Below are 27,797 nucleotides of genomic sequence, written 5' to 3' on the forward strand. Positions count from 1 at the left end.
CTGCACCCTAGCCCTGTGAATACTTTCCCACCCCTCCTTCCCTGCCTCCCTCAGCTTCTCAGAGGGTTCAGGTGCAGCTGCTCAGTTTAGATTCAAGCTCACTGTGAGCTTCAAACTCTGAGTATCTCTTCTCTCTTTAAAAAAAAATCTTGCCGGGCGGTGGTGGCGCTCGCCTTTAATCCCAGCACTCGGGAGGCAGAGGCAGGCGGATCTCTGGGAGTTTGAGGCCAGCCTGGTCTACAAGAGCTAGTTCTGGGACAGGCACCAAAGCTACAGAGAAACCCTGTCTCGAAAAAACCAAAAAAAGAAAAAAAATCTTATTTTTAAATTATATGTCCATGCATGTGTCCGTATATAGGCTTGTGCTCATGAATGTCAGTGTCCACAGAGGCCAGCAAGGGTCCCAGCCTGGGTGCTGGGAACTGAACTCAGGTCCTCTGGAAGCACATTAGTAGCCACCTCTCCAGTCCCCTCTCTTTTCCCTCCCTAGCGCTTCTCTGATTTCTACCCACCCTGGTTCTCTAGTTGGACTCCACAGTGCACTTCTGCTGTGGCTAGGGCGTGGTTTGTATTCATGTATTGGGAGTTTTGGTACTTAGTGTGGCAATATTGAGAGATGGTGGGCCCTATAAGAGGTGGAGCTTAGTGGGAGGCCCTTAGGTCATTGGGATGTGTCCCTCAGAAGGGTTAAGATTGGGCTGGGGAGATGGCTCAGTGAGTAAAATGTTTGCTGAACAAGCATGGGAACCTGAGTTGAGCTTCCAGCACCCATATGCAAAGCTTGGGGCAGTGGCACACACTAGTAATGCCAGAATAGGAGAAAGGGCTAGGGAAGCAGATGGGGTGATTGCTGGAGCTTGCTGGCCGGTTGTCCTAGCCAAATCAGTGAGCTCCAGGTTCTCTGGGAGATCCTGTATTTACTAAAAACAAGGCAACATTTGGGGAAGACACACCATATCAACTTTTGGTCACCACATGTACATGCACACATATGTATATGTGCCTGTACACATATGTATGTGTGTCTGCACACATGTAAAGCCATATGCACCATATGCCACATATATACATGCCCCACCCACCCCTCAGAAAAATCAAGAGCTTTTGAGGAAACCAGCAGATAAGAAAACACTCAACATTCTCACTACTGGGGCACAGAAGCCTCCCATTGCTGAAGTTCAAACCTGTATGTTTTATTCTGTTCTGGGGAGGCTCCCCTTCTCCATGCAGACTAGGAAGGAGCAGGGTCCTCTCAGACTGTTAGTTGATCATTAACTCTGAAGGGTTTTTCCTACTAAGGGTTTTCCTACCCTTCAAGCATGGGGCACGTGACTGGAGCAAAGTCTACAAATCGCGCCCAGTGAAGAACACAGTGTTCTTCCTGTAGTCTGTCCGGGATCGGGGAAGTGGCCTGTCGGTAAAGTGCTTACTCCACAGCATGAGGACGGAGCTGGGTGCCCAGCACCCATTAAAGCTGAGCACAGTGCAGAGCTGTAATCCAAGTGCCGAGGAGGTGGAGACAGGCGGATCCCTGGGGCTCAGTGACCCCCTAGTCCAGCTGAATCAGTGAGCACCACCGTCAGTAAGGCCATTTCACAAAGTAAGGTAGAGAAGGCTGGAGATCAACCGTTGCTGTGCACATGCGTCTGCACACACACACATACAGATTGTTCACCTTGGTGAAATTGATTGGTTCAATTAAGTTTTAATTGACTCCAGAGGCCCTGTGATAATTAACACACTCTTCAATAGCATTGCTACCTGTTAGTTAACCACCTATGTATACATAACAAGTTCACTTGACATAGATTTCACTCCCACCCATCTTACAGATGAAGAAACAAAGGAAACAGAGATTAAATGATGTATCCAAGGCCATGTAGCTCCTGAGTGGCAGAGCTGAGTAAGGTTCAAGCATAGGCAGTCCAGAATGAAGCCCGCCATCAGCGCTGTCTATCCGCAGGACCCTTAGCAGGTCCGCAGCCATTGCGGTCGCTTTAAACCACGTCTGGTGTTATCTCTCAGGCTTTACTCAGCAGCCATGTGCTTTCCATCAAATCACCAAGAAGCCAAGATCTCAGGCTTTGCCCCCTCATGTTTTTCCCATGCTGTGTGCCCTCTGCATGGAGGCATGACCTGTGATCCCCATCCGGGCTGGAGAGGCAAGCTTTCGGAATTCAACACTGTGGTTGGTATCCTACCCCCAATTCCCCCTTAATTCTTCAAGATTCTAAATGATTTAGACCTAACTGGACTGGTTAATGAATGGTCATGCGTCCTCCTCTTTTATTTTGGCTTTTCGAGACAGTGTTTCTCTGTATAGCTCTGGCTGTCCTGGAACTCACTCTGTAGACCAGGCTGGCCTCAAACTCACAGAGACCCGCCTGCTTGTGCCTCTACGGGGATTAAGGGTGTGCACCACCACCCGGTCATTCTATTCGTTCTTTGCATCTATAATTCAGTGGCTCTCAACCTTCCTAAAGCTGTGACCCTTTAATACAGTTCCTCATGTTGTGGTGACCCCCAACCATAAAATTATTTCATGTCTACTTCATAACTGTAACTTTGCTAATGTTTTAAGTCATAATGTCACATAATCTGTTATGTGACACAGGTTGAGAACCACTGGTATAACCTGCAGGGATAAGGGATGGGACAATGCTTTCTGAATTATGGTCTCCTTTGAGTTAGTAACAGCCTTGGTGCTTATGGAAGAATGCTCACTGTTTAAAAGAGAAACAGAATTGTTCTGTGTAGATCACCAGCTCCTGATACCAGAGACTCCGGGTCATATTACCCTACTAAGTATTGTTTGTGCATATGTAGAAACCTCTTGTTTGTATTTGAAGAAAAATAGCTAGCCAAATGTGGTGGTGCACACCTGTAATCCCAGCATTTGAGAGGCGGATGTGAGACTATCATAAGTCCAAGGCCAGCCTAGGCCGCACAAGATCCTGTCTCAAAAAGAAAAGCCTCTGTGTGTGTGTGTGTGTGTGTGTGTGTGTATGTGTGTGTTCTTGCAGGATTATTTATGTCTCCTGATATTTACTATCACAGGAGGGGTTCCATCAGACCAAAGTTACCAGAACACTGAGTTTCAACCCTAAAGCATGGGCACATGACTTGTTCTGTGGGAATAAGTGTGCACGTGGAACCACATAACCTTAGACTACTTTGTGGTTGGAAGAATACAGTGGCAGGCTCCCTGTAAGCATCTGCTCCCTCGTCTTGGAATACCAGTGGGTCTTGTGTGCTGAGTCAGTGCTGGACAGCAGTGTGAAGTCAGTAGAGAGATGGGGAGACCTCCATCCAGCCACCAGGCCAAGCCTTTTGTCCTGTTCTTGTGGGACAGTGAGTGCTGCACTTAGAACATTGCCTAGAGCCTGAGACTTGCATACAGACGATGACCGCTGTCCCCAACAGCCTCCTCACCTGGAAAAAGGACCCTGCTGACCATACCGGGAAACACCATCAGGAAAAGGGGAAGCACTTTTAGGTACGCAGCCATCAGGGAGCCACCTTTGGCATGAGACAGGTTCTTGGCAGCCAGACTCCGCTGAACGATCACCTGGAGCAGAGTGGATGGAGATGGTTGGAAGTCGAGGACGGTGTGTTCACTGGCCCTGTGTAGTTCACTGGTGGAACTGAGATCTGGGTCTGCCTATCTTATTTATAGGAAAGCATTTCTCGTTGCTGTGAAGCAAAGGGCACAGTCAACAAGACAAAACAGCAGCCTACAGAATGGGAAAAGATCTTCACCAACCCCACATTGCACAGAGGGGTTGATCTCCAAAATATACAAAGAACTCAAGAAATTGGTCATCAAAAGAATAAATAATCCAATAAAAAAAAATGGAGTACAGACCTAAACAGAAAACTCTCAACAGAGCAATCTAAAATGGCTGAAAGACACTTAAGGAAATATTCAACATCCTTAGCCATCAGAGAAATGCAAATCAAAACAACTCTGAGATTCCATCTTACACCTGTAAGAATGGTCAAGATCAAAAACACTGATGAAAACTTATGCTGAAGAAGTTGTGGGGAAAAGGGAACACTTCTGCATTGCTGGTAGGAATGCAAACTGCTACAACCCATTTGGATGTCAGTGTGGCGATTTCTCAGAAAATTAGGAAACAACCTTCCTCAAGACTCAGCAATAGCACTTTTGGGTATATACCCAAAAGATGCTCAATCGTACCACAAGGACATGTGCTCAACTGTGTTCATAACAGCATTGTTTGTCATAGCCAGAACCTGGAAACAAACTAAATGCCTATTGACCAAAGAATGGATAAGGAAAACGTGGTACATTTACACAATGAAGTACTACACAGCAGAAAAAAATAATGACATCTTGAAATTTGCACACAAATGGATGAATCTAGAAAACATCATATTGAGTGAGTGAAGTAACCCAAACTCAGAAAGATAAATATCATATGTACTCACTCATAAGTGGCTTTTAGACATAAAGCAAAGAAAACCAGCCTACAATTCACAGTCCCAGAGAACCTAGACAACAATGAGGACCCTAAGAGAGACATACATGGATCTAATCTGCATGGGAAGTAGAAAAAGACAAGGTCTCCTGAGTAAAATGGGAGCATGGGGACCATGGGAGAGGGTAGAAGGAGAGTGGGGAGGAAGGGCGGGGAGTGGATAAAAATATATAGCTTAATAAAAACAATAAAAAAGAGAGAAGTGGACAAATGTAAGGGTTTAACCCCATATTTTGATGTCTGGTCATCAATAGCATCTGAGTTTCCCCCATTTTCCCCACATCCCCCACAAAGTCTGATGCTTAAGGAGACCCAGGCCTGGAGGTGCAACTCAGTAACAGACCACTTGCCCAGTGTATGCAAGGTTCTGGTGTTGATCCATGCAGCTCCCAGATAAACAATAAGTAAATGCTGGCAGGAAACATAAATCCAAGGGACTCATCCATTCGGAACTCAAAAAAGCCCTGGTCGTGACTGAACATCATCAGTCTGTGACTTTCAGATTCTAAAAATGATAGAAATTGTAGCAGTTGGGTGGTTCTTCCCTTTTCTAACTGTGTGTGTGTGTGTGTGTGTAGGTTAGAGACCAACTTTGTTCAGATCCCTCCTCAGCCACACTCTTGCAACCTATTTTAAATTGCATTCCCCTCACTCAGACTTCTTTTGCCTCACCCTTTAATATCCCACAGAAAATGCTTATTTGTCAACTCTCTGTCTTCCCCAGGCAGTAACAGGGTAGCTCAATCACCTCCAGATTCCTCAAGTGCCCAGAGGCATGCCTGGGGTATTTGTTGAACAGAAGATGCTCATTGCAAATCTTGAAATTTATCATCTTCCGTATGATTGAGCTTATGACTGGCTCTTTCCAGACAAGCAGGGTATGTTAAGTTCCCCCTTTTGCAGAAATCAGCAGCTCCTGAATTTCCATTAGCATTTGTAAGAAGCAAAACAGCAGGCAGAGCAGAAGAGGGTGGAGGGGATGGAGGAGATGAGGAGACAGAGGAACACACACAGCCAAGTCACACCACTGAGGCCGGTCAGCCCAGCAAAGAAGCATCAGGGAGTCAGCCAGCTCCCGTACCTGATCTGTGCACCAGTACCAGAGAGACGGGACGGACATTCCAAACAGGATCCCAGGCCAGGGGAGGTCAGAGGTCACTGGGTCTCTGAAGATGTGAAAGGCATCTTCTCGGGGCAGCCCACAGCTGCTGTTCTCACTGCGGTTACTAGCCAGGGCTGAGAAGTACTGGTCCTTCAGGCCTTCCATCCCACCGACAGCTGCAAAACCTAGGGTGCAGAGGAAACCTAAGGTTGCCAGGAGCTCGTGGAGCCTGTCGCAAGATGGAAGCCAGATGATGGCCTAGTCAGAGCAGAGCTATTGAGGAACAGTGGCCCCTTCTTAACCTCTGTCCTTTTTCTCTTGTGCCTTTGATAGCTACTCTAGATGGAATCTCAGAATAATTTTTCTATGAAATTTGGATATTCACTGGCAGAGACTTGGGTGTGGCCGTGTGTACAGGCCACAGTGTGTCAAGGTTAGATCAGAGGGTGACTTGTGGAAGCCACTGCTCCTTCCACTGTGTGAATTCCAGGGATTGTCTCAGGTCATCAGGCTTGGCGGCAAATGTCTTTACCCATTGACTCATCTCACTGGCCCTGACTATCGACTCTAAATGCATAATATAAAGTACAGTGTCAGAGCCGGCCATGATATGAACAGACCACCCAAAGGAAGTTCTTTACTTCCAACCATTATCACCTGCCAGAGTAGGACTTAGCCATTGATAAATTTAATGGAGGCCTGAGTCTCAGTAGTTTACCCTGCAGCAATACCTGGTTGCAGGAAGAACCACAAACTGAGATTACCTGAGCACCACCCAAGAACAGATCATCCAAAGGAAATGCCTAACGTTCCAACTGCTATAGATAGGATCACCTGCCATCACACACTCACCAAGACACCCCTAGACAAATGTCAGCCAATCAGGGGTCCTGAACCTCAGAAATCCCTCACCCCCACCTTTGCTGCTATAAAAACTCAACTCTAACTGAGCTTGGGGCTCTCCGGTATTCCAATACATTGGACATGCGGAAAGACCGAGTTTGCAAACTTGCATAAAATAAAGGCTCTTTGTTTTTACATATGGGATTTGGTCTCCTTGTTAGCTTTTGGGGGACTTCACAGATTTGGACATAACACAGAGGAGTGTGTGTGTGTGTGTGTGTGTGTGTCTAGAAAGCAATCATCAAACTACAAAAATGTGACACAATAATTTACCTGCTCCGTTAAATAATTGGTCTAATGATAAACAATAAAATAGTAGGTCTTAGAATGGTTTAGTTATGAAGCTGCGAACACACACACACACACACACACACACACACACAAAGGCATTCTAATAGCAGTGGGCGGGGGACATGGCTCATGAAGACCTGAGCTTGGATCCCCAGCATCCACATAAAAGCTAGGCATGGTGGTGAACATCTGTAACCACATCACTGGGTTGGCAAAAGAAGGGTTTGCTGGTCATCTAGTCTAGCCAATAGTTGAGCTCCACATTCAGTGGGAGATCCTGTCACAAAAAAGAAGAAAGAAAGAAAGAAAGAAAGAAAGAAAGAAAGAAAGAAAGAAAGAAAAGAAAAGAAAAGAAAAGAAAAGAAAAGAAAAGAAAAGAAAAGAAAAGGAAAAGAAAAAAGGTAGAAAGAGATTGAGGAAGACACCTAATATCAACCTCTGGCCTCCACATATATACTCATAAGCAAGCACACCCATATACATGTGCACATATAACACACACATGCGCACGCACACATGCATGCACACACATACACACAATCAGCAATAACTCTAATGCAGTTAAAAGAAACTTGGGATATCTTTTGCTATCAAAACCATAGGTCCTGCAAATACTGCTGTTGTGTGTGACCTACCTTTGTAATTGGGAAATGGATAGAAATAGAGATAGGGTGTTTCTTTTTTATTTTATCTTTTTTCCCATCCAAGTTCACAGGTACCCTGATCTGGTCCATGGACCTGAGGCTAGGGAAAGTATCCTTTTGCCTCAGAACTTCTCAGCTATTTATCTGTCACAGTATCACAAGAGGTGGTCTTAAGCAAGCCACTTCCTGCCTCTGCTATCAGCCTCCCCTGCTATGGGTGGGGGACTGTGCAGCAGCCCCCTGAGGCCCAGGGCGCGGAAGAATGATGTAATTCCCACAAAAGGCTTAGCATTGTCTCTGCCACAACAGTTCTGAAAAGCAGACTAGTAATGGCTGCAGATCATTTGTTCCTCTTCATTTGTTGAAAAGATTCAGTATGGTTGGTTTTGGAAGGTGGAATTTGGGGAGGGGGACTTGTTTTTGTTTGCTTTTCTATAGGAAGAAAGGCATTGCTTTAAGCACGCAGGGAGGAATGACACACAGCCTCAGGATTCCTGCAGACAGGTGCACAAAGAACACGAAGAAAAACAAAACCTAGCTATTGGATGTTAGATTTTTGTTCATCTTCACTGCTCTAAAAAATGTTATTTTACTTCTGAATGATACATAATTATACATATTAATGGAAATAATATATTTTGATATGTATGTGCACAGTATATAATGATTAAGCCAAGGTAATTAAACATGCCTATCATGTCAAAGAGTTGTCTTCTCTTTGTATTGAGGATTATTCAGTAGCCTTTCTCCCAGTTATTTTGAAATATGTAATAAATTATTGCTAATCATTATCAACTGAAAAGTTATTTTGTGGTAGCAGTTGGGGCTGTGTTTTTTGTTAGTAACGTAAGACAGCCATGTAAAAAGCAAGTGAGGACTGGAGAGATGCTTCAGTAGTTAAGAGCACTTGCTGGTGCTCAATATCCAGCACTCACAATCAGCTCTAGCTCCAGTCCCAGAAAATCCAACGCCCTCTTTTGGCCTCAGCTTGTACTGCACACACACATGAACAGGCAAACATGCAGGCAAAACACCCAAACATATAAAAGAAATTAAAATTTTTTTGAGAAGCAAGTGAACTTGAACAGATAAACCACAGCAAATAGAGCAGTTGGGATAGAGTTAGAATAGGAGTGGGGTCCAGCTTCCTAAAGCTAGCATAAATCACTGTGATCCCTGAAGTGCAGACCATGGGCCAGAGGGAAATTTGGGGTTGGGATTCTGTCTGATTGTTGAAGTACAGATAATGCATGGGCCAGAGGGATGGCTAAGGGCTGGGATTCTGTCTGATTGTTGAAGTTCAGATCATGGGCCAGAAGAATGGGTAGGGGCTGGGATTCTGTCTGATTGTTGAAGTTCAGATCATGGGCCAGAAGAATGGCTAGGGGCTGGGATTTGTCTGATTGTTGAAGTTCAGACCATGGGCCAGAGGGATGGCTAGGGGCTGGGATTCTGTCTGATTTCTGAAGCTCAGCAGATTGGCTGGGGGCTGAGATTTCTATCATGAGCTCCAAGGACGGCTGTGTTGCCGTCCTTGACCTGCACTCTGAGTAACAACAGTGCAGGCGCTGTCAGGGTTCCATGTGAAGTTTCACTTTGATAAAGGACAGTGCTTTTGATTTTAGTCTGTATCTACTCAACTTCTTTCCAGGTCATTTTTCTGGATCTTTAAACAGCCGATCATATCAGTATCTGTAAATAATACCTTTGTCTCATTGATTTCAATAGATATATCTTATATTTTATATGTCATGAAGTAATAAGAATGTTCCTTTTCCTAGGATGGCTTCCGGTGTCAAGTGTTCTGGCTACTTCTTTAGACCCTGGACTATTAACGATTTTTACTTTCTCTTGAATCAAATTTAATGCCACGCTCTGTATATGAGCAAAGGATGGTGTCTGTCTCTTGCCCTGCTGTGTCCTGTCATCCGCCTGCTCCCTGGCTGTAATGATGTAAACTTGTGTCCCACGGGGCCCTCCCCACAATAACGACTGAAATCTCTGAAACTGTGAGCCAGATTTGCAAAACAAATCTTCCCTGTTTCCAAGTTGTTCATGTCAAACATTCTATTACAGCCACGAGGAAGCTAACGCAGGCATTTAAAAAGAAACAAATTCTGAAGACGCAGACCCCATAGCAGAGATAATGCCCAAGGCATCTGAAGCTGATGGTGCACACAAGGCAACCAGAGAAGTCACTGAAAAATCTAAACTCCAGCTCAGCCCCTAACCAGACTGGCCCCCATTAGCAACTTGACTAAAGAGCTAAGCTATGCTCATATTCAAACATAACTTCAAATTACCCCAATCTCTACTGTCTTATAGATTATGTTCAACGTCCAAGAAAATCATGAGGTACCCAAGAAAGAAAGAAAAATGACCTACCGTCATGAAACAAAGTCATAAAGGCAAACTGATAGGTGCCCCAGATGTTGCAACTGTCAGATAGGAAATGAAAAATAACTGATTAATAGGTTATAGGCTGTAGTGGGAACATGGGTGATATTCATGACTAGATGGACAATCTCAGCAAAGAGATACACAAGGAAGGACTGAATGGGACTGGGGGGCTTAGTTTAGTGCCAGAGTGTATGCTTAGCCAACATACGGAGGTGGGTTTGCTCCCTGCGAGCTGAAAAATGAAGGAGAAGGAAGAGAAGGGGGAAGAAAGAGGGAGGAAAAGCTGAAAGGATATTATGGAGATGGTAACAGAGATGACAAATCTCTCATCAGTCAACTCATTAGCAGATAACACAGCCAAAGAAGCCATCGGCAAGCTGGAAAACAGGAGAATAGAAATAACTCAAAGTGAAATACAAACGAAAAGAGGCCATGAGGTGCTGGGATACAGCGGATTTGGTGACACTGGAGTCCCAAGAGTAAAAGACACTAGCCAGGTGTGGTGATGCATGCCTGAGACAGAGGCAGGGGGGGTCCATGCGAGATGGAAGCCAGCGTGGTCCACATAGCAAGCCCAGGACAGCCAGGATTTAAATTACAATTCTCCAAATCTCAGGAGTAACCAAACAATCAGGATAAACACAACCCGCATTTCCATCTATCACACTAGAAAGGCTGAAAATGAAAAGGTAAAGGGACCGGGCACAGCGGCTCATGCCTAGAGTTCCTGTACTGTGGGGTGGGGGGAGTAGGGGGAGAAAGAGGAGGGTCAGAAGTTCAGGATTAGCCTCAGCGACATTGTGAGAAAAAAGGCAAAAGGTGTTAAAAGTTAAAAATAAAAAAGATGAAGCAGAATCATTTCCTTCAAGGCAACCAAAGTAGGGGGTGGGACTCAGGTAACAGAGGACTAAAAATGAGAATTGCAGACCTCCCCGCTGCGGTACAGGGGCAGCAGAGGCTCCTCTAACGTACCGGGAAGACAAAGCACAGCCAAGGTTTTTATATACAATGAAGGCATTTTTCAAAAGCAATCAATAAACAGGGACGTTTTCAGACAAAGATTTACTACGAGAGGGAGAGAAATAGAAATGAATATATTTTTCTCCTTCACAAGAGTGCAGAAGAATCTAAAAGCTAGCAAGTGGTTTTTGTCGTTTGAATCATGAAACAAATGTATTACTCTGTGATTATTTCTTTGAAATCTCAATTGAAAGTCAAAAGTGACATATATCCAAAATGCAGACATGTGCCCTGCGCAATGCTAAAAGCCAATACTTCCTGTGCCTTTGGCACCCACTCCTCGGCATCTCCACAGATATATTACCAATTTCATTGGCAGCGGCAGCGACTGAGGTTTGAGGTCTGGAGCCACTTATTGAATTTTTTGTTTGTCTCTTTACGTTGTTCACGTTGACCTTGAACGCCTAGGCTCAAGCCATCTTCAGTTTCTCAAGTACCTGGACTGCACGTGTGCGTCACCACACCTGACTACCATCTTACTCTACCAGCCGGGTTGTTTAGCAGCTATGCTTTGAGTTTTGCAGTCTAAGAGAGGAGCAGGTTAGGGAGAAGGCTCAGGAGCTAAGGCACTTGTCATGCAAGTATGAGGACCAGAATTGGATGCCCAGAGCCCACGGATGCACCAGTTGGGTGTGATAACCACCTGTAACATCAGCATGTAATAGGTGGAGACCGACCCTGCATGGCAAGCTGACTAGCCGTGCTAGAACTGATGAGTTCATGTGGAGGGATGAAGACACAAGACACCCAATGTCAACCTTGACCTCTACATGCAAGTACATACACCCCTACATATGTGCTCACACAGAAGCAAATATGCGTATATACATACATGCGTGCGCCACACACACACACACACACACACACACACTCACACACCAGAGAGAGAAAGAGAGAGAGAGAGAGAATAATGAAGATCCCTGATGTCACTGTCCCAAACTTTACACGGACATGCATCTAAATGTCATGCTTTAACGTGTCATGTAAGACAGTGGTGACGCTGGGTACAGAGCGTGTGAAAGCACTGCCCTGCTGTCATAGTCTTCTGTGTCTAGATCATCTCCCAAGGTCAAAACCACCCCTGGCTGCTAAACTTATCCCCTCTCCCTTACATTCATAAATGATTTATGTCATTTTTTTATCCACACCATTATCAGAAAAACGATCAATTTTCACTTTGAAAATTAGTAGACCCATTGGTTATCCAATACAAAGTGGTCACCCCTGAAATCATATACACACAGGCAACAAAAATACAAGACTTAGCAGGTTGTATTTATATACTTACATGTGTGTAACAATAATACTCAAAGAAAAAGGAATCATAAATTTGAAAGGAAGTAGAGGGGCATACAAGAGGGGCTGGAAGGAAGACAGGGAAGGAGGGGTGATGTAATTATATTTTAATTTAAACTAAAGAAAGAAAATGAATAAATTTCAGGGCTGGGGTTATGGCTGTAACCCCAGAGCCTGGGGGAGGGGCAAACAAGTGATTCCAGCCAGTGTAGGTGAATCAGTGAGCTCCAAGCTCAGTGAGACTGTTTCAAAACATTGAGGTGGAAAGCAACTAAAGAAGAAATCTGATGTCGTACATGCAAATGACCTCTCTCTCTCTCTCCCTTTCGCTCTCCCCCTCCCCCACTGGAATGGGAGGGACCAGGTAGTAACTAAGCATGTTTCCTGGTCCCTGCGTTTTCGCATCCCAGTGATGGAAGCTGAGGTCCCCACTTACTGTAACCCATCAGGGTGAATGCCCCTATGAGCATGATCCCAGTCTGCAGAGCATCTGTGTAGATAACAGCAGCCAGACCACCTGGAGGGAGGAGCACAGGTTAGGGCCAGGTCACGTGGGAGGATTACTCTGGGCTGCAGGGAGCCTAGAAGGTGGCGATGCCACAGAGTTCTCAGGACTGAGGACCGCCCAGACTACCTCAACTGGTCCCTGTGCCCCGTGAACATTTCAAAGTATTGCTTTGCTGCGCCTTCATGGGGAGCTTAGGTTGATGTCTCTACTTCTGTGGTGTGGGCCTGGCCCTGTGACTTGCTGTGATCAAAGGAACAGATAGGGTGAACACGCTTGCATGTGTCTCCCTTTAGGAGCACTGGGATTTTGCTGCCCTGAGAACAGCATGCTTTAAGAAGCCTCAGGAACTGTATACCACATGCCTGGAATCCTAGCAATTGGAAAGCGGAGGCAGGAGAGGCAGGAGTTCTGTGCTGCTCATGGCCAGGTTAGGAAACATAAGACCATGATAAGCTCAATATGAACATATAAGCTAACAGGCAAGTCAGTCACGATAAGCTAAATATGAACAGATCACCCAAAGGAAGTTCTTTACTTCCAACCATCATCACCTGCCAGAGTAGGACTCAGCCATTGAAAAGTATAATGGAGGCCTGAGTCTCAGTAGTTTACCCTGCAGCAATACCTGGTTGCAGGAAGAACCACAAACTGAGATTACCTGAGCACCACCCAAGAACAGACTGACCAAAGGAAATGCCTAAAGTTCCAACTGCTATAGATAGGATCACCTGCCAACACACACTCACCAGAACACCCCTAGACAAATGTCAGCCAATCAGGGGTCCTGAACCTCACTCAGTAACCCCCCCACCCCCACCTTTACTACTATAAAAACCCAACTCTAACTGAGCTCGGGGCCCTCCATTTATTCCAATAGATTGGACATGCAGACAGACCGAGTTTGCAAACTTGCATAAAATAAAGGGTCTTTGCTTTTACATATGGGACTTGGTCTCCTTGTTGGCTTTTGGGGGACTTCACGGATTTGGGCATAACAAAAACAAGTCTAAGGCAGCTGGAAGGAACTCGGAAGTAGAGCACTTGCCAAGCCTTAGTAGGTTCAGTCCCCAGCCCCACTTAACTCAAAGGAAGGGAATCTGTTGCCCACAGCCCAAGCTAACCATCCACCACATGAGGGAGGCCATCTGTTTCAGCCAGCTGTTCCAGCTGCCACTGAACTACAGTTCTACAAAGCCAGGTAAGACCATCAAATCAGCCATCCAGGCAACCCACGGACTACGGGGATTAGCAAACCATTGTTTAAGCCCCTCACTGTGTAGGTGTCTTGTTACAGGGCATGTGGCTTGCTTGTTACACAGCAGTTCCTCACTGTTACCTGATATAAACATGTTTACGTGAGGGCAACTGCTACGCAGTTAAGAAAAACTTATAGGCCAGGCGGTGGTGGTGCATGCCTTTAATCCCAGCACTCGGGAAGCAGAGGCAGGTGGATCTCTGTGAGTTCCAGGACAGCCTGCTCTACAAAATGACCAGCCAGGGCTGTTACACAGAGAAACCCTGTCTCAAAGGAAAAGAAAGAAAGAAAGAAAGAAAGAAAGAAAGAAAGAAAGAAAGAAAGAAAGAAGGAAGGAAGGAAGGAAGGAAGGAAGGAAGGAAGGAAGGAAGGAAGAGAGAGAGAGGAAGGAAGAAAGATAGAAAGAAAGGAAGAGAGGGAGGGAGGGAGGGAGAGAGAAGGAAAGAGAAAGACAAGCATGTAGAAGGGTTTGGTACCCTTAATGTCCCCTTCCTGGTCAGCAGTAATGGAGCCCTCTCTCAAGTTATGGGGGACCTGGTTAACAATCCCACCCTAGTTCTCCGATGTTCCCTCAAGTGAGCCAGAAGTCGTAAAAGTCCCCAGTTGGTACCACTGAGCCCATCTTATTTCTATACCAATACATACTGAATCCCACCTACTTACCAAGTACCGTGGCACAGTTAAACAAAATGTTTAATTGGCCGCTGAGTATCTGGCGAGCATGCTATGAGGTGCTGTGTGCCCACCAACTGGCATGCTCCTGCCCTCATACAACATCCAGACTCACAGGGGAGACCGACTCCTCCAAACAAGGAACTCGAAGATGGACTGGTCATGGCAGTTAGCGCACTCTCTCCTCCTGCTCTGAGTGCATGGCTTCCAGTAGGCTTTCTGTATTGGGGCCTCTGCGGTGTTGGATGGTGTCCCTTCCCTGATATTGCCCCAGAGCTCGGTCCCTTCCCTGCCTCCTAGCTGGTTCCTCATCAGAGCCATTGCGCTTAGGTTCTGAGGAGAACCTTCTCGCAGCACCGCCTGGAGTTCAGTGGACACAGGCACAATGTTGTTGCCACTGACCCCCCTCCCCCTGCTGTTCCATGGCTGGGGAAAGGGTGCTTTCATTCCATGGGCTTTACAGTTGTCTTTCCCTCTGCTTGGGGTTCTCCGCACTTCTCATGCCATTTAAATTTGGTTGATAGATTGCCTTTGAGAGCCCTTGACTGAATGATTTATGTTTTTAAAAAATCTAGCTCCGTGGTCCCCCTTGATAGCTTTTATCAAGTATATAATATACTCTGACATTACCAATTGATTTCCCTGTTCATTTGTTTCCTCATAGCCAGGAAAGAGAGAGAGAGAGAGAGAGAAAGAGAGAATGCATGTGTGCACACAAGAATTTGGGTTTGTTATTAATTTGGTTTTGGTAGTTTTCTTTGGTTGTTCTTAAGAAACAGGGTCTCTCTGTATAGCTTAGGCTGGCCTTGAACTCAACATTCTTCTACGTCAGGTCTCCAAGTTCTGGGACAGACTTTGTCTTTCTGGTTCCTTTCTATCCCATTGTCTGTGGTGCCTGGCACATAGTAGGTGATCCACAACGTAAATATGTGTGTATGCATGTATATTTGTGGGATGAATTATACCAAGAGGAGGCAGAGAAGGGCAAAGCCAGCGTAAACAGGTGACTATTAAAAAAAAAAAAAACAACCAACCAAAAACCCAGCTACTTGAAAGCCTGCTATGTACCAATCACTTTCTTGGTCACAAATCTAAGAGGAAAAAAATTAAGCTGCCTAAACTTAGACTTCAAAATCGGCTGTTCATTGCCCAGCTTCGGATCATACATGTAAACTCACATGCTTAGCACTTAGTAGGTTTTCAACTAGTCCTTTTGGAACATAGAATAGGAAAACATTGTGTAGCTGTGGGATGTTTTGCTTGTTTGTTGAAACAGGGTCTCACTCCATAACCCAAGCTGGCCTCACACAGCATTCTCCTGCCTCAGCCTCCTGAGTATTGGAATGATGGGCGTGAACCACCTTGTCTGGCTTATTAGTGGTGCACTTTGATAATTCCTTTTCTTATTAAGTAGCCCTCTTTCCTTTGGATAATGGCTGACAAAATGTCATCGTTCAGGGTAGTGGGATGAGATTTAGTGAGTAGATGGCCTTAGCACACTAGAACACCAGAAGGTGTGCCAGAACAAAATGGGCAGCCCACAGCCCTGCCCATCAACTCTGAGCATCACACATGTCCCATGATACCTGCAACAGTGTACAGAGCTGTGATTGCCAGGAGCCCCACGATGGCCAGGTACAGATCCAGGTGCAGGGACTGCTGAATGAAGATGGCACCTGCATACATGTCTACCTGTAGGATGAGAAATCAGTGGGTGGATGAAGGTGGCACCCTCATACACATCTACCTGTAGGACGGGAAGTCAATGGGTGATTGAAGGTGACACCCGCATACATGTCTCCCTGTAGGATGAGAAGTCAATGGGTGAATGAATGGGTGATGAACTAGAGAATGGATGGATATGGAGGAGCCAGTGGGTAGATGTATGGGTCAAGGAATGCATGGATGGATTGAGGCAGGAATGGGTGGATGCATGGACCACGGAATGGATGGGCGGATTGAGGCAGGAGTGGGTGGATGCATGGACCACAGAATGGATGGGTGGATTGAAGCTGGAGTGGGTGGAAGATGGGCAGCAACAGCAGCAACTCCCCAGGAACAGGCTTTCTCCCAGACTCTGACAAATACAGAAGAGCCACACACATTTATTTTCTCATCCATCTCATCCTAAACTGGGGCACTCAAAATGAAGCCCCGTGGGCAACTAAGTTTGAGGTGCCTGCCAACTCTGGCAACAGCCTCATGACCTTCCTGCTTCTTCTGTGGGTCTTTCTGCCCCCTCTCCTCCACACTGCAACCTTCATGCTCCACCCAGGATGACATCATCCTTCTCTCATTAAAGCTCTTGTGTGATTTTCCCCTCATCCGCAACAGAGTTGGGTGAGAGCTTACACCAGCCCTTCAAAGTTGGCAGGCTTAACCTTTATCCACTCTGTATTTCTAGGGCTCTGGGCTTTCAGAAATAGTCTGTCTCCCAACATAATATGTTTTGATGCATCTTCTAGCTTTGACCGGTGGTGGTCCAGCCATCTGGAATGGCAGCACCCCTAATTCCAACTGGTGGATTCCTCCTAAGATGACACTCACCCCTTACCAGACTATAAGTAAGCATCCTAGGAGTACCTTGTGTCTGCAGCTAGCACAGTCAATTGCTGCTGTTTGTCTTAAGTGGAATGTCTACTCCATATGGGACAAGATCATTGCCACCCCCAGAGCCAAACCTAGTAAGCAGCCCATGTCTGGAAGTTCCAGTGCACCTGCTCTTTGTCACCTTCCTGGAGATCATCCAAAGGTCAGGGTGAGGCAGGCCCAGACTATCTCAAAATATCTGATTAATATCTTACCACTCCCTGATTCTGGAGGAAGGTCACAGTCCTGCCCAAGAGGGGGGGGGGTAGTGGGAGTGGTTCTTGTGTCTCTATTCAGTGACCCCACCACCATGCTGAGACGTCACCAAGCCAGCTTCGGCAGGCATCGGGAAGAATTCCTTGCCTCTGCCTCTCCTTCCTACATGCTTCTTCCGCCCATCTTACCTTCCTTCCCTCTACTTCCAACATCAAACCAGCCCCAGGGGAAGAGAAACAGATATGGAGGAAACCCTCACGATACACTATGGTCAGCTTCTCACTGTGCTGCAGGAGGGTGGCCAGGCCATGTGTCCACCTTACCGAGATCTTGGTGAAGATATAGATGAACAGATAGAGCACAGCCAGGGTGATGGAGATCCTCTTGCCCCCGAATCGTCTCCTGAGGTATTCCGGCATTGTGGTTACCTAGGAGTTAAAACAGCTTTATCGAACTCAGCTGACTTTGGGCATTTGCCTCCTCAGCCTGGCCATCAGCCCTGCCCACCTCATCCATCCCCACAAATTTAGAAGAATGGAGCATCCTCTTGGGCTTCTCCACAGGAAACTTAAGGAGGAAGACTTGGAGACTTGGAAAGGGGGCAGGCTGGGTTCTATACAGGGCTGTGCACCTAACCTAACTATTGTTTCAGGTTTATTTATTTATTTAATTGTGTGTGTGTGTGAGAGAGAGAGAGAGAGAGAAAGAGAGAGAGAGAGAGAGAGAGAGAGAGAGAGATGAGTGCACAAGTGTGAAAGTCAGAGGACAGCTTGCAGGAGTTGACTAACAACTCTCAGTTTGTTAGGTTTGGCAGCAAACACCTTTCCTGGCTGAGCCACTTCACCCCCCACCCCAACTACTGTGTTTATAAACATGAGGCAATCTGTTCTCCATCCTAGTTTTGCTGTATGCTGGATTTAACTTAGTTTTCTCTATTTAAGTGAATTTATCTTTTTACCTAAATAACTTTATTCAAAAAAATGTTCCTTTTTTTCTTTTATAAGCAGTTCTGGGAATTGAATTCTGGGACGCTTGCATGTTAGGTAAATGTTCTTCCCCTGAGCTAACTTCAACCCTTGAAACTTTAAATTACTACTGTAAGGAAGGGAACCTGGAAAACTGAATATAGGGAACCATAGAGCAATGAGGTATGCCGTCTGTTCTCTTTTAGCAACTCCCTGTTGCTGAGAGCCGCTCACGGGGCCAGAGAAGCCATCCATGAGTGGATGGGAAGCTTTAACTGGACGCAGCAGGGTATCAGGAGGAGGAGGGGACAACAGCATGCAATCCTAAGGGGACACATTGGGGCGACCTAGGGTGGGGAATTGTAGGAGGAAATGTGTATATGATCGTAACATGTCCTGTGCATACATGAAATTGTCAAGGAATAATGTTTTTATTTTAAAAGAGAGGAGCGAGAGAGAGAACGTTGCTGAAGTGCTAAGGGTATCCAAGCTGCACACGGACTTTGCCCTCTCTGTCCCCCGATAAGATGAAACGCCCGCAGTGATTGCATGTCAGTTAAGAGCAAAATAAAACTCACTTCAAAACTTAAGGGGCGCCGGGCGGTGGTGGCGCACGCCTTTAATCCCAGCACTCGGGAGGCAGAGGCAGGCGGATCTCTGTGAGTTCGAGACCAGCCTGGTCTACAGAGCTAGTTCCAGGACAGGCTCCAAAACCACAGAGAAACCCTGTCTCGAAAAACCAAAAAAAAAAAAAAAAAAAAAAAAACTTAAGGGGCAAAACCCACCAAGCAAGGTGGTACGTGCTTGTAATCCCAGCATTCAGGAGGCTGAGGCTGGAGGATTGAGAGTTTAAGGTTGTACAGTAAGACCCAAAAGGATAAAAACAAAACAAAACAAAAAACACAGCCCTGAAAGGCCTTGGAAAGAGGAGTTTCACTCCATGGTGCGGCGTAGCTGGCCCCACAAACAGCACGGAAATCACTGCAGGGATCTCCATCTGCTCATCCTCCCTCTGGAATTCTGGGACTAGAAAATGCAGAAGGAAGTGATGGTGCACAGAGCATCTTCATCCCAGAGGCACTGAGTTCTGGCCGTGCTCGGATGTGGGGATGATTCAATCCATGTGGGATGCTTCCGGGATGGCCATGCTGCTGAGAACCATGACTGGGGTTGCACTCTGGGACCTCCGACCAGCGGATATTCTTCCACAGGTCCCAGGAGTCAGATGAGGAAGGATGCGATGATAATCATGGGGCGTATTTCTTCATTTGGAAAGGCTGCGTTTGGTCTCATAGCCTCTTGCAGAAGCTCACATGTGGAAGGTGTGGTCCCAGTCGATGGACCGAGTCAGAGAAGTGTTTGGATCCGGAGGGCTCTGACCTAGCAATGAATTCATCTCCTGATGGGTTCCTAACTTAATGATATTATTGGGAGGTTGTGGGAGCTAGGAAGAAGACCTGTTTGGAAGGGTGGGACACTGAAGACCTGCCTTGGGGAATAGACCTTGTCACCAGCTCCTCCCTGTCTCTCTGCTTCCTGGGGGCCATGAAGTGAGCCACCTTCCCCACTATCTTTCCCCTCCATGATGTTTCTGCCTTGCCATGGGTCTAAAAGGAAGGGAGCCTGCTAACAAGAGATTAAAACCTCTGGAAATGTGAAAATAAACCCCTCCCCTGTTTATCTCAGGTATTATGTTGCAGTGATGAAAAATGATTGATATAGGCTGAGTGGCCAGACCTGCTTCAAGAACAAATTCTAGCATTGATCTCAGCATTCGGGAGACTGAGGCAGGAGGATTATCAGTTTGAAGCCAGTCTGGGCTACGTGGTTAAAAACCTGACTCAAAAAAGTTAAACTAGTAACTTAATAGTAAAATCTGAATGAATGTTCTAGTGTTTCGAGTGAGATAAGTTAAATGTTGATGCATCTTTGAATTTTTCATATTAAAATATTGGCAAAAATAGAGAAAGATAGCAATAGATATTTTTGACAGGTTTAATAAAGCTTCTCTATTCATCTCTTCTCCTCAAAAGGCAAGTTGGGATTCTGACTCCCATGAATGTCATGCATAAGCCCTCTGATTTTCTTCAAGGTAATCTCAGCAGGAAGTTTCCAGAAGTATTTTATATGGAGCTCTGACACTGTAGGAATAATGCAAGCCTTGTACACTGTGGGACTTGAGATTTAATCAGGGAGCACAACGGGTGCTCCGGTCCATTCAGATAAATGTACCAAAAAAAGACACTCTGGACAACCACTATCTAATCTGCCAACGACAAGACGACTGCCATCTGGGCTTGGCTCCTGAACTAGACTCCTCTCATTGGCTCTCACTATCAGTTGACCCTGGGGTCAATCGAGGACAGCAGCTACAGGAAATTTCTAGAGGCAGGAGAAGAGGAGGAAGAGGAGGAGAAGGAAGGAAACAAAGGAGAGCTTGCTTCATTCACACACTACATAAAAAGCTTTCCGATCTCGAAGGTAGCCTTTATTCTAAAGTCCAAACCATTCAGGAAATAGGCCAATGAGTCAGAAAGTCTAGGCCACATACTTCTCCGACTACAGACACAAACCACAGCCCAAGGGATCACAGAAGGACCATCCCTCTTGCTGGTGCTGACTGCTTGGGCAGAAGAAATAGATATAGCAGCCAGATAAGGTAGCACACACCCATAATCCTGGCAGGAAGATCACAAATTCAAGGTCAGCTTGGGCCAGTGCCGAGACTGTCCCAAAAGCTAACTCAAACAAGATAAACTGAACAAAAGACACCGCCCTTAGAGATTACCACTCCAGCTCCCAGGGCTCTGGCTGACACACACACTCTCCCTTGATAGTGGAGGGTGTGGAGGGGGATCCCAGAAACTGTGTCCTCTCTCTGGATCAAATCCAGTCACCCAAGCCTATGGGAACTCCCTCACTACTCTGTGACATCAGTGTCACCTGCATGAAGCTTAATGCATGGCTCTTCACTGGATGGTCACACAGAGGAAATCACAGAGCGCACCACGGCTGCTTGGTGGCACCTGAGGGCTATGGTTCAATCTCCATGTTCATAAGCAAAGCTTGTCTCTACGGATGCAAGTATTTGACACTGTACTCTATCATGGGCGGGGGTGGTTTCAGTCTGTAAGCATAGTGGTATTGAAGGGCTGGGGAGGTCTCAGTCTATGAGGACCAGGGTCCAATCCTCAGAACTGGTGTAAAAACTGGGTGTGGCGCACACTTAGCAATCCCAGTACTGGGGAGGCAGGGACAGGATCCCTCCCAGTCAGCCTAGTCGAATTGGTGAGGCCCAGATCCCAGTGAGAATTCCTCTCTTAAAAAAATAAGGTGGTGTGGGCCCCTGAGAAACAATGACTAAAGCTGAACTATAGCCCAGATATACATGTGCATATGCATACATGTATACCACATACGTGTGAACACACATATATGCACACACAAATAATGAAGAGATAATAAATTCTCTGTGGATGACAGAAAATGGGGAAGTTCTAGAAGATAGTATTCAGAAAACTATCTTTGGCCTTGGAGTAGGTAAAGATTTTTGTTTTTGTTATGACACGAGAAAAGGCCAAACTAACCTAGAACTCATGTAGCCTAGGCTTGTCTCAAACTCATGGCAATCCTCCTGCCTCAGCCTTCTGAATCTTACTATAACAGGCATGAACCATCACACCTAACTAGAAAAAGACATCTTAAGCAAGACATTGAAATGAAAGGTGATAAATGAGACTATAGTAAGACTGAAATCTATTTATGAAGAAACTCCAGTAATTAAGTGAATGACTAGGTGTAACCTGTGAAAGACCAGAGTCCATCCCTGGTACACACACACACACTCACACACACACACTCACACACACACACTCACACACACACACACTCACGCATGCACGCACAGAGGGGGGCAGCGAAAACTGGGTGAAAGTTCTAGACGACTCTCTTTCCTTCACTCAAGGTGATCAATTCGTGAAGGCTCACAGTTTAATCTGGGCTCACATGCTCGTGGTGGTGTCCTTGATGTTGTCCCTGTCCCTTTAGACCTAAGGAGGCACCATGCTGGGAGCCTATGGCCTAGAAAGGTGCCTTCCTCACTGCCAGGAAGTAAAGAGAAGCAAAGGAAGAGACCGTGGTCCCACAGTCCTCTCCCAAGGGCTCCACCTCATAAATCCCTCCTCTAACGTCACCTGTCAGGGTAACACTATGACCTTCAGGGGACAGTCCAGGCCCAGACTGTGTCTACAAGCTTCAGAGATGATTTTCAAATGACCAGAAAGTCATTTGAATTGACAATTAAAAGTTCAGAGATGGGGATGGAGTGATGGCTGTGTAGTTAGGAACTCTTGCAGCGAGTCACATTGAGTGGCTCGCGACCACCGGTCACTCCAGCTCCAGGGATCTGACTCCTTCTGGCCTCCATGGACGCTGTACACACACACACACACGCGCGCACGCACGCACGCACGCACGCATGCACGTACACGTACATAGCTCACAGAGTTTTAACATCAGGCAATATCAAAGCGTTGGCAAGGATGTTAAGTACTGGACAACATGGGCTCCGAAACGCTTCGAGGGGTGCGGAGTGAAACTGCTCTGGGTGAGGGGTTGGCCGCCTCATGTGAACCTAAGATAAGCCTGGGGGCTCCCCTCACTGAAGAGTCTCGTCCTCGGCATGTATTTTTGTGCATTAAGACTTGTGTAAGCCAGGTGTAGAAGCTACCTGCAATCCCAGGACTCAGGAGGCCGAAGCAGGAGGATTGTGAGTGGGGGGCTAGCCTGAGCAAGACCTCATCTCAAAATAACTTGGAAGAAGGTATCATCAAGCAGCATTGTCCCTCACAGCCCAGTAGAACAAACTAAAAGCCCACGTGTGGCCGAACGGTTAATTACAGGAGCTGGAGCCGACCTACCTCACAGTGGCGAGGGCAGCGGATTCCCATCTCACCTCACCGTATAGCTGAGGACAGCTAGCTACCCACATCCCAGTTCTACCCACACACAGCTTTAAGGCGCTGCATGGGCTGCACGAAGCGACATTCTGCAGGGTGTATATCAAAGCTGCGAGTGGCTAGGACTCAAGAGGAAGAAAGCATCTGGAAGAGAGGTTCACATCTGGATATGGGTGTTCATTTTACAACAGTTTGCTAAGCGACACTCTTGTGCTTTATGGCTTTGCTGCAGGTTTGCTATGTGCTGCCACGCCTGCCTTGACTTCCAGTGAAAGCAAACTGGATGGTGGTTTACGCTCTCAGTACCGTGGCGCTTACCCAGCATGGGCTCACTCTCGCCTTTGCATACTTGAAAGATGCCACCCAAAGGATGTCTAAAAAAAAAAAAAAACCCAGGAATTTCATTTTATTTTTCCTTATTTTGTGGTGCTGAGCATGGAACCCAGGGCCTCATCTGTCTGGGCTACTAAGGTACCATTGGCCGGCATCAGTTTCATCTTGAACAGAAGAGTTGCTCAGCTCCGTTTCTATTGTCCCTTTTCCTGGACTCGTGTACCATGAGAGGATGTCCCGTCTTCATTGGAAGGCACCGTGGTTGTTGACGGGTTCTCCACTACAAACAGCTACAGCATCCTCAGTTTTCTCCGATCTTTGTGGCTTTTCTCAATCTCACCCCACGCCCCCTAGCCAACCCCTCAGCAGGTGACATTGTTTTCTACTGGCCAGAAAAAAATGGGATCCGTCAGCTGAGAACACCCGTCAATCTCCCTTCAACTCTGATGAACAACCTGCATCTCACCACCCCCTTTCCTGCCTCCAGTCTGTCAGTTAAAATCCATCGCTTAGCAGCAGGTAAAAAAGATGCTTTACAGCCGGTCTGACAACCTGAGTTTGATCCCCAGAACCCATGGAAAGACAGAACCAGTTCCTGAAAGTTGTCCTCTGACCTCCACAAATTCTATGGTACACATGCATTTATACTTACACGTGCACGCACACACACACACACACGCATTCACGCTCATCACTCCCAGTCCTGTGTTGGAATACCTGAGATATTTTGTGTATGCACCCTATTTTACCTATTTTGCAAGAGTTCCAGAGCAGACCCAGGACCCCTTGCTCATCCAAGCCTCCTTTAGACTCTTGACAACCTCCCCAGGGGAATCCCTCTGTCCCTACACTACCACTTTTTAACTTTACATAATGTCTAATGTCCAAACTCCTCCCATTTTGCCTATTTATGAATTTACATATTACAAAGTTAAAGTCAGCTACTGCTTGCTCAGTGGGTGGTTATGATGTCATGTGACCTCACAGAGATGAAGGCCTCAGGAACATGAGTGACAAGCAGCTGACAGTGGCATTAGAAAGCCTTTGCAAACTGCTTTCCACCAAGTCTAGGCTAGGGGTGTGGCTCAGTGTTAGCAGTCCTGACTCAATCCCCAGCAGACAAACACGCACACACAAATATATGTAGATTTCTTGTTTGTGCAACACAACGTTGACATTCCATCTCGGTCAGAAATAGCTTTTATAGATTAGAGCATAAAGGAAAGGAACCACTGCATCACATACGTGCATATGGATATATATGTGTGCTTGAATTTTAGCTAAAAGTAACATGTTATGGCTTATACATGTAAAGGATTGTAAGGCTTATCTTTGTGTTCTGACATTGAAAAGATGTTTTGAGGTCAGCCTCTAAGTACCCTGTGTGTGCTGAGGATACTGGGTACCAGTCAGATCTGTGTGAGATGGGGTTCATTTGTTCTTTCTCACCTGTTCAGCGTCTGTCCCCGGTGCCAGGAGACTTAATGGCTGTCATATGGCTATCCACAGGAGGGAGGGGATGCGGGCTGGCCTTCCCAAGGGTGTTCCCATGCCATATTGCGTCCCCCCTCCCTTCGCACTCACCTGACCAGCTATGTAGATGGGAAGGAAGATCCAGGCTAGCATCAGCACAGAAAACAAGCCCTGCTCAAAAGAACACAGTCAGTACACAGTCAGCTCTGCCCACACGATGGAGCCCTTCCCCTGTGTCTTGAGTTGGTCTAGCCTACACTCCACCCCTGAATTAGTCATTTCCTCGCGGAGTGGTTCACTTTTCCTGGCCTTTATGTATTTCCATGTTAAAATGGCAAGAGGTTAACAGCATAGGGCAGAGCACCCGAGGCCTCAGCTTCTTGGAGGATGAGATGGGATCATTTGAACCAAGGAATTTGTGACCAGTCTGAGCAATATAGTGAGACTCTCTCTCTCTTTTTTTTTTTGGTTTTTCGAGACAGGGTTTCTCTGTGGCTTTGGAGCCTGTCCTGGAACTAGCTCTTGTAGACCAGGCTGGTCTCGAACTCACAGAGATCCGCCTGCCTCTGCCTCCCAAGTGCTGGGATTAAAGGCGTGCGCCACCACCGCCCGGCTCTGAGACTCTCAAAAAACAAAACAAAAGCCCCAAGACAGAGAGAGAGAGAGAGAGAGAGAGAGAGAGAGAGAGAGAGAGAGAGAAGAGGGAGGCAGGGAGGAAGGGAGGGAGGGAGGGAGAAGATGATTAAATAGGAAAGAAGAAAATGAAAATTAAAGACTTGGGGGACATTTAACTCTGTCTCCTAAACACAACATTGTCCTCTTTGGTCGGTTCTGCATCGCCCTTCCCCTGCAGTGGGTTATACAAAAGGGGGCTGAGGATTCTGGGAGAGTTACCACAGGTCTCAAGAGCCATCTTCCTCCCTTATGAATTAGACATAAGAGGGCCTCACCAGATTGCTTCAGGAGAATCGGCCCAATGGTACTGAAGGAGCAATTGACCTATGCCAGCATCTCCTCTGCACCCTTCACAATTAGGAGTTCAGTCAATCCTCACACAGGGATGCTACATGGCAGGGACCCATGGTTACTCCCTAATGTATCCAGGAAGTCCAGAAAAGTCAAGTAACTTGACCAGGGTCACAGTGCTTACAAGCATGAAGGCTGAAGCCACCTAGTCCTAGCCTGGAGGCGACTTCTACCATGTGAGAGTATATGTGACAAAGATGTCTGTAAAAACTGTAAAAGTGCTCATGATTGTGAATGAAAACCACATGCAGGAGAAGCCACTCTGAGAGGCCTGATATGGCATCTCCATGTCTCTAGGGACATGAGGGGCACATCCCACTGAGCACTTTGTTCCAGTAATGGTCAACTGACACTTAAAATATACAGCTATGTCTCCTGTCACCCGCCACCTGCCATTTTTTACTTCTCCAAGGGAGCATCCTGAGCCCTCACCTCTTGATTTTGGGGGTTGTGGCCCTATGGGTCCCCACCAAGCAGATACAGAGAGATCCACATAAATTTTGTTGGCTAGGAGTACATTTAAAACCTCCTGTTTAGCCGGGCGGTGGTGGCGCACGCCTTTAATCCCAGCACTTGGGAGGCAGAGGCAGGCGGATCTCTGTGAGTTCGAGACCAGCCTGGTCTACAAGAGCTAATTCCAGGACAGGCTCCAAAACCACAGAGAAACCCTGTCTCGAAAAACCAAAAAAAAAAAAAAAAAAAAAAAAAAAAAAAAAAAAAAGTTAAAAAAAAGGAAAAGAAAAAAAAATAAAACCTCCTGTTTGCTGAACTAAAATTGTCATTTCACCTTTAAAGTGGCAAGCATACCCATACCTCCCCAGGGTTTGACTGCAGAAGAAAGGGGAGATGTCCGTATCACGGCAAAACTCACGTTAAGCTCATAGGCAGCAACAGAAATGCCCACAGCAGCACCGGACCCTGCTAGGCCAATGAAGTGTCCGCTTCCAACATTGCTGGCAAACAAGGATGCACCCACCTGTGTGGAGACAAATATGAAAGGTCCGGAGCTGGACCTGGGAAATTGTCCCTATTCCTAGTTTGAACCATTCTTCAAAGAGACCAAGACAAGTGGGGAAATAGAGAATGTTGGACCATTCTATCCTACATGCCTTATTTGTGTAGGGCACAGCTTGAACAACTGTCTGTAGCATCCATGATGGACAGGATTCCTGCTAAATGCTTCATGATGCAAACCAGCTCTGCTTTCCAACTCAACAAAATGTGCATGCATGTGTGTGTGCACCTGTATGTGTGTGTACATGTATGTGTGTGTATATGTGTGTTTGTGGTCCACTTAAAAAGGAATAGCTAATTGAACTGCTGTATCTGTTATCTGTGCCTTCAGCATCCATTACACTTAGTCCCAGGAGTGGCCTCATATTTTCATTCAAAGTTTAGCAGCTCAGTCCACACTCCCCAGGGCAGAGATTGAGCATGACAGCAAGGCTTAAGTATAGTGATGTTCTGTTTATGATTTAACAGACAAAGCTTGCCTGAAGATCAGAGTGCAAAGCTAGCCACACTAGTCAGCCACACAAGCCAGGCCGTGGTGGCACACACCTTTAATCCCAGCAGCCACAGTAGTTAGCCATAGAGGCTGGGTGGTGGTTGTGCACACCTTTAATCCCAGCACTAAAGAGGAAT

The 27,797-nt window shown here is 46.4% G+C and overlaps 1 protein-coding gene across 1 annotated transcript in view; it reads right to left on the minus strand.

Annotated features, from left to right (window-relative positions):
- The window catches only part of Slc5a11 (solute carrier family 5 member 11), a 55,407-nt gene that overhangs the window by 10,294 nt on the left and 17,316 nt on the right, over window positions 1–27,797 (minus strand). Inside the window, exons 4-10 of the mRNA XM_057777830.1 lie at window positions 27,025–27,129; window positions 25,239–25,298; window positions 17,722–17,826; window positions 16,180–16,285; window positions 12,595–12,675; window positions 5,584–5,789; window positions 3,433–3,568 (exon numbers count right to left, since the gene is read on the minus strand). Of these exons, the coding sequence (XP_057633813.1) occupies window positions 3,433–3,568; window positions 5,584–5,789; window positions 12,595–12,675; window positions 16,180–16,285; window positions 17,722–17,826; window positions 25,239–25,298; window positions 27,025–27,129 (799 nt within the window). The remainder of the gene's footprint in view (window positions 1–3,432; window positions 3,569–5,583; window positions 5,790–12,594; window positions 12,676–16,179; window positions 16,286–17,721; window positions 17,827–25,238; window positions 25,299–27,024; window positions 27,130–27,797) is intronic.

Source organism: Chionomys nivalis, chromosome 8 (genome assembly GCF_950005125.1).
Source record: "Chionomys nivalis chromosome 8, mChiNiv1.1, whole genome shotgun sequence".
Lineage (NCBI taxonomy): Eukaryota > Metazoa > Chordata > Mammalia > Rodentia > Cricetidae > Chionomys > Chionomys nivalis.